Source organism: Anguilla rostrata, chromosome 16, assembly GCF_018555375.3.
Source record: "Anguilla rostrata isolate EN2019 chromosome 16, ASM1855537v3, whole genome shotgun sequence".
Taxonomy (NCBI): Eukaryota; Metazoa; Chordata; class Actinopteri; order Anguilliformes; family Anguillidae; genus Anguilla; species Anguilla rostrata.
Genome location: NC_057948.1, coordinates 29,816,314 through 29,824,165, shown reverse-complemented (window position 1 = coordinate 29,824,165; position 7,852 = coordinate 29,816,314). Strand labels below are relative to the sequence as shown.

The 7,852-nt window shown below is 39.4% G+C and overlaps 1 protein-coding gene across 1 annotated transcript in view; it reads left to right on the top strand.

Annotated features, from left to right (window-relative positions):
• Positions 1 to 3,396: 3,396 nt before the first annotated feature.
• LOC135242112 (C-type lectin domain family 18 member A-like) overlaps positions 3,397 to 7,852 on the top strand; it is a 16,967-nt gene continuing 12,511 nt past the window's right edge. The window contains exons 1-2 of the mRNA XM_064313030.1: positions 3,397 to 3,639; positions 4,244 to 4,335. Coding sequence (XP_064169100.1) covers positions 3,516 to 3,639; positions 4,244 to 4,335 — 216 coding nt within the window. The 5' untranslated portion in view covers positions 3,397 to 3,515. The remainder of the gene's footprint in view (positions 3,640 to 4,243; positions 4,336 to 7,852) is intronic.

Below are 7,852 nucleotides of genomic sequence, written 5' to 3'. Positions count from 1 at the left end.
GGCGTTCTTGGTATTTGCAAAGCAAAAAAACGTCTACCATTCAACAAACATATGCATGCGGTCTTGAGCTGAATTTTACGGGAGATAACTGATGTTTCATTCGAGATCTTTGGATGAGTTAAGTTGTTTGGATGAATGATGGTTGTTTTTGAATTGCATAATATGGTTGATACTCACTTATATAGAAGGATGGGAGGAATAAAGACAGTATTGTATACAAATAATTCAGTATTTACAGATTATGTTAGGCTATAGTTCAAATATTTATTTAATGATGCAGATAAATGATTTAAACCGCTAATAGTATATTTAACTATACCCAATGAGCATAACATTTTATTTATGTCGGCATGAAAACACCAGCGTGGACCGGATGTCAGAAATTGACTGCTAGCGTAGGCCATGTTAAAATAAAGAGTTATGAGGAGTAAAGAGCGTCAGAGCACGACCCGTGAACATTTCAGTTGCAAGTTAAGGTTGCAAGCCCGTATTGGGCTAATGCACGTGCATTCGTCATTCCAGCGGATTTCTTCACCGAGCTGACTTAAATGACAGGGTGTAACTGTAGTCAGTAGAGGGGTGTGGTCCTCCTTGTGGATCCGAACTATTCGTTGGAAACCCCCAAGCTCAGCGGCGGCTAATGGCGATGGACTCAAGATGTGACTTCTTTGAACATTTCCATTAGGTTCCAAGCGGCCTAGTGTTGTCATTGGTTTAAACACCTCTGGTAAAGAAATAAGCGGTGTCAGCAAACCTGTACCCAAAAGTAGCCACTTGAATTCCAACTGAATGAAATGGTACCGTTTTGGTCACAGCATATATTATTAGGCTATATACAGCGCAGTGCGTATTTGAATGAACATCGACACAGATTTTTGTTGTTGTTTTGGCTCTGTACTCCAGCACAATGGATTTGAAATAAAACTATGAATATAAGGTTACGGTTGCAGACTGTCAGTTTTAATTTGAGGGAATTTTCATCAATATTAGGTAAATATTAAATAAGGTAATGTCAGCCCTTTTTATGTATAGTCCCCCCTTTTTAGGGGAGCAAAAGTAAGTGGACAATTGGCTGCTCAGCTGTTTCATGGCCAGTTGTGTGTTTTTGCATCATGAGTTAACAAAAGGTCTAGAGTTGATTCTAGGTGTGGAATTTCTATTTGGAGTCTGTTGCTGTTGTCTCTCGAAATGAGAACCAAATTGGTGTCAGTGGCAGGCCATCAAAAAGCTAAAAAATAGAATAAATTGATCATAAACATAGCCAAAACATTGGGTGTAACAAAATCAATTGCTATTAAGTAAGAATGCACTGGGAGGCCACGGATGGCCACTATAATCGATAACTGAAGAATACTTTCAGTTGTTAATAAAAACCCATTTTCTGCTGGACAGAACAGAACACTCTCCAGGATTTAGGCAATAATGTGTCAAAGATAACCATAAAGAGAAAGCTACACCAGCATAACCTCAGAGGGTTCAGTCCAAAAGAGCTGTAATTCCTATACTGATCACCGATATGGATGTAAATACTCTCAGGCTGAGAGTGTAGGCTACTTTAACCTCATATTTATTGTTTCACTTCAAATCTAATTTACTGGTATATAATATTAAAATAAGCCAGAAGCACAAAAAGGTGATGATTTATTATTATTTGTAATGATTAATATAGTGATTCGTTCCATTTTATTTATATTTCATTTTATATTTACCTGTCAGTTTCATAGTTTCCAGAGTGCATGATTAAAAACAGTAAAAACACCTCACAGTATATGTATTGATTTCCCAATTAAACTGTAATGAGTAAAAATGATCTGCAACAGAATTTAGAAAATTGCAAGTATTTTGACATGCATTTCAAATGATTTAACTTTGAAAAAAATGTTTATTTATTTTTTTTATTAAAGAACATAGTACAACAACTGCAAATGTTAGTGCTGCCCAGGACAGACAATACTACTGGAAGAGTATCCTGTTGCTGGGCACAAAATATGGAAAAGGCCTGCCCTCTACAGGATATTCATCTTTTTCCACCATTAATTTGAGAATTTTGCTCAAATACAAGCATACAAATGTGTGGCACGTTGGCAGAATTTCTGCTTCTTTAAGACCCGATATCAAAGCATGGAAAATACTCCATGCTTAATCAGTATCACTTTTATCATTTTCAGTTTAAAGGCGAATACAGACGTGTTTCAATTCTGCTGGGACACTGATATGCACTGAGTCTGGATTTACCCATGATCAGTAGACATTCATAATGGCATACATTGTGTAGATGACATTTGACATTATACATTTAAACTGCGTATTGTTTTATCGGCATTATGGTTTTTGAACTAAAACCTTCAAACTTTGGTGCAGTAGTCCTGAACCAGTACCTCATCACAATATCCGGTATGGATTAAACTTCATGGGACAGGTATTTCACATTGAAAATCTAACTGCATACGTACATTTGGTAATCATTGCGATACAACAAAATGGTATATTATTATATGGTAAATATGTGTGAACTTCTGCTTCCCTTTATTTTTTGCCATACTGAAAATAAAAATCCAAATGGAAATCAAAATCTCGTTGTTACCGTAGACATCGCAGTTCTTTTTGAGATGGTTCCTGCTGAGGTGGTTTGTGATTGTGTTGACTTGAATCTGTGGTCCAAAATGAGTCTGAATTGCTTTCAAATCAGAAGTGTCTTTATAGTGCATCGAGTGTTCTCTCTGAACGTTAGATTACATTAGCACGTGATCACTCAGACGATAAATGAACGTTGTCATTGCTGGAGTCTGTAGGGCGTTCATTCATTGTCTCCTTTTTAAATAGGAAATGTATTCGGTGGTTGGGATATGGAATATTTGAGGGAATACATTTACGTGATTATAACAGGATGTCCCCAGAGATTTAGTTATTTATGAATAAAAAAAAAACTGTTGAGATTGAATTTATTGGCTGGAAGAGTAAAATTAAATTATAACCCTGTCATTTCATGGGATTGGAAAACTTGACACCATGTAAATAGTTTATATTCAAATACAAAAAAACCTGAAAGGAAAGTTAAAACTTTTTAAATATATTTTCTTAAAGCTCATTTAACTCGGGGGAAGATATGTACAAGAAAAATGTCTGTTTGTTGCTGTTAGCTGGGTAGGCCCTCTTTAATGTTTTATATTTAAAAAAATTAAACGTTTAATATCACACACATTATTAAAACCCTATTAACAATTAGATTATCGCTTTGATGTCACGATTAGTGGATCTCAGCAGCTGTCGTTCAAAACTGATACTTGTGATTTTAGCGGTCGGCCTGCTAGACAGTGCCATATGCTTAAGTGCAGAGTGGCACTAATTTATGTTACGCCTGCGTCTGGGCTTCCGGTTATTTCAAGTGCCATTCAACTTCGTTGGGCGTCTGAATAATAAGGCGGGGTGGGCCGAACGGTGGTGTGGGGAGCTCGTGTCGAGTATGTCCCAGCTACCAGAGAGAGAGTGGCGTGGTGGTTGTGTACTGTTCAGTCATGAGTGTAACGGTGCAATTCTGGTATGTGCTCCTTACGTTTGCTTGGGCTCTCTCCACCTCATATTCTCAGGGGAACTGGATATTTAACGAGAAACGAACCGGTACGAACGCACCTGCCAGAGGTAAGGAAGAAACGATTGTTTTCAGCACCATTCCGTGTAAACAGCGGGGCGCCTTGAGTTGGCGGTCCTATACGACAAAAGTTTAACTCGGGAACCTAATTTGAAATGCAATAACTCTTTACTAGGATACATTTAAACAAATTGTGTTATCAGTGGCACCATATGAATGGAATTTCGAAATCTTAACGAAATAATAACGAAAGTTTGTGAATAGTTGGAGATCCGGGTAGCCCTACGGTGTTAGATATTAACGGAGTAAAACGATCACAAAAAAAACTTTTAACCAGAGTAATTTACTTCACTCTTGATGCGACTTGCTTGAATTTTGAACGTAACTGACATATCGCTTTATACAGGTAGCCAAAATCAAGTTGCATAGAGGAATGCATTGCCGAATGTGCATTATGGCTTTCACTAAAACAATGCATTTGCAAAAGAGTTGTAGACAAATATCTCAAATGTGGCCAATAGCCTGTGTTTGGCTTGCTTAAATTATATGTTTTGTATTGTTACAATGCCTCTTTACCCCTCCAACGACCCTGCACTGCGTTACCATGGGGATTTGTTCTAGCTGTCAGTAACCTCGCGCCTTCTTTTATTTTAGGGCTTGGAGCGAAGGAGCACTTTCAGATTGTTACACAGCATAATCGGCTCCGGAGTCGAGTCAACCCCATGGCAGCAAACATGCAGAAAATGGTTAGTTGTCCGCCTTTTTTCCCCGTTTGCTTGCTCACGAGGGTCCTCTGTGTCCCAGGCAAATGTTTGCATAAGCTACTTACTGAAACATTATCTCCACGCCATGCCAATGGGAATATATGGAGGATCTGTATTTAATAGATCTTTTATATTACATTTTTTTCTTTACTGTGTGCAAAGGGATAAAATATTTATTTGCCATACAAGTAAGGTCTCACATTTGTAATCTTATCAAATTATTTATTTAGTAGGAGTGGTTTTTCCTCATGGTTATGAATGGTTTTTTTATTCACTGTTTCCCTTTTTGCAAGTAAATAGTTCCACTATTTGTTACTTAAGTTCTGTGATTTACTCTGTCTGAAGAAAGCAATGTCTTCTGTACCGCCATGATATTTACTTGCTGGACAATACTGCTGGTGTAGAGAGACATCATTGAAATATATATATTTCAGTTTGTTCTTGTAAAATATGTCTTTGAGGTTACTTTTGAGATCCATCAGTACTTACTATTCCATGAAAACAAATCTGAAGGAACTTTCCTTGTATAGAGGTCTGAGTGCAAGCTTTACAGACCTGGAACTCCCTGTACAGGTACCATAAACCACCTGGTCTGCTTCTCCCCAAATTTTCTCAGTGCAGAATATCAGCAGAGAGCTTAACAGTAGCTGCCTGACAACCAGGTGCTGAAATTCTGCACTACCCCCGCGCCCTGTATTGTCTTGTGATTTTTTTCCCCCTACCCTCTTCCTAATGGAGGGTGTGAGTGGCCATCCGCACGCTGTGGCTTCAGTTCAGCGAACAGAAATCTTTGTTGCTCATCTTGCCCTCCCGCTCGGTCTGAGAGGATTTTCCCTCTGTCAAAATGCTGATATCGGAAAAAAAAAACCAGCAAAAAAAAAACGGAAAGTTTCTTCTCTGCCAAGGCTTCTGCTGGCACCGAAAAGCACAGCTGTTTTTATCAGTGTGGCCCCGAGAACTAATCCCTCCCGCCATAAACACATTCTGGAGCACATCAACCTTCACGGCCATTTTGTTTTTTTGTTTTTTTTCTCTCCCACCTTGTGCAAAGGAAGGCTCCACGGGCGTAGTTCAAACAAATGGCGCGTGGGACAATCGAGCAAGACACTGTGACCCTTTGTGTGTTGTTGGTTAGCTGCGTAAAAGTAGATTCCGTTTACTGGTGTCACTCTGGACAGCGGCCTGTGAAGTCACGTAAAACAAATCACTGTTTGCGAACCGCTGGATCGTGTGAGGGCTACAGTGAAGTGCATGAGTCGCTACGAATGAGGCTAACAGTGCGGAATAGTCCCAATTAGCCCACTCCTGTTTGTTTCATTTGGAAACCGCATCAGTCTCTGCCTTGATACATTACATCTGACAGCCTTTTCAAGTTTAATGCTTATCTCGCTTTTCCAGCAAAAAAAAAAAAAAAGAGAAGTCCCACAAGTATAAAACTGCAGGTGTTTTTCAAACCCATATTACTAATGTCCTGACATCTTGACATCTTCTGTAATTAATATAAGTGAAATTTTTTGATATGTGCAGCACGGGAAGAGAAAAAAAAAAGGTATTTAATAAATACTGTGTGACAGGTAATTCTACAAAACCTTGTGTTGCAATCATGGCAGGTTTGATGTGGAATATTAAGGCACTTACTGATCAATTTAAAAGGCTCAAAGCTTTAGCTGCTTTGCGATTATCCACCGAATTTCCGTACAGAAATCCATAAGCGCCGTGCGATCGTCTGACTGTGAGGAGATTACGGTATCAGAGAGGGCTCTCCACCTCCCTCCCTCTCATGAGGAGATAAAACTCAGCATTTCCATACGAAAAATTACTCTCAATAACTCTGCGCGCAATTCATCCCGTGGTTCTTCAGAATTCAGAGACGGGGGCCGAGGATGGGGGTTGAGGGCGATGCAGTGTGTCCTTTGAATTTTTGCCACTCAATCAAACTTCAAATGCAAGGTGAAAGGAGGGTTATTCTTCAGATATATTGAATCTGTGAGATGGAGTGAGGTGGCTTTTCATATTGTGTGTGTGTGTGTGCGTGCGTGCGTGCGTGCGTGTGTGTGAGAGAGAGGGATCTATAGGAGAGTATTCACCTTTATCTGTGACAGTGTTCAGTTGAAACACTGAGAGGGAAATCCATGACACCCTTGTCAGATGTTCATTGCTGTAAATTTTTGTAAACACTATGAATGTAAATGTTAATTGAATTAGCATATTTTTTTTATTTTGTGTGTGCTTACTGTGCTCTGTGTGTAACAGACACTGTGTGTGCTTACTGTGCTCTGTGTGTAACAGACACTGTGTGTGCTTACTGTGCTCTGTGTGTAACAGACACTATGTGTGCTTACTGTGCTCTGTGTGTAACAGACACTGTGTGTGCTTACTGTGCTCTGTGTGTAACAGACACTGTGTGTGCTTACTGTGCTCTGTGTGTAACAGACACTATGTGTGCTTACTGTGCTCTGTGTGTAACAGACACTGTGTGTGACTGCCTTGTAACTGTGCTCTGTGTGTTAACAGACATTCTTACGTGTTGGTAGCATTTGTGTTTCTGCTGTGTGTAACAGACACTATGTGTGTTGTGTTCTCCTTCATTACTGTGAGTGGTGTAACAACATGCCCTTGCCTTGATGGAGCTTAGATTTGATTTTGCACATTAAAAGAAATTAAAAAAAAAAAAAAAATTTAAACATGTTTTTTACCACTAAATTATAGAGTGATGCTAAAAAAAACTAATGAAGATTCATTAATTGTTATGAAATTTCTGTCCTTTGTTTTCTAGGCAAATGTTTGAACAATACGTAGTTACATTAACATCCTTATTAATGATGAGTGGTTTAAAAACTGTACATCCTTGCAATCTATTAATCATATGAAATGGATGTTTATACAGTCTCTCAAACTGAACATGCAAAGGAAATGGAAGCATAGAATAACCTGAAGCAATAAATTCAGGTGGAGACTGAATAACAAAGATGATATGTTTAGTATATCGTTCTGCAGAAAGGTTAGCTGCTACATGTCCCATTGTGAAAACAGTGCTAGAGCTCTCTGATTCCTGAGGTTGGCTTTGGGGGTGAAGGATTTACAGATTGTTGTGTCTGATGGTGGCATATGCACTGGGGAACTTCTCGTGTAACCAGCCACTGGAAAAAAAAAACAGCTGAAAAAGTGTCTGCTTCACAATGAGCTCATTTAAGGGCTCCTCATCGGAAATTATACCAGTCTGATGGCAGGTCTGAATCCAAGCTTCTTTTTTTAATGGGGAAGAAAGGGGTGGGTGTGTGGGGGGTGGCATTCACATATGAAGAAATGAATCCCACCACGTGAATGGTGACACACACTGGATATATTGTGACGGGGCCCATGGCCGCTTTTATCAACGCCATTACTGAGTGGCAGCAGGAAAGTCTAGGAGGTGTTGAAGGCCTGCAAATGGATTTCTGAAGGAATGTCAGACGGGCTACAGTGAGAAAGCGAGGAAAGATGAGGGGGGGGGGGGTAG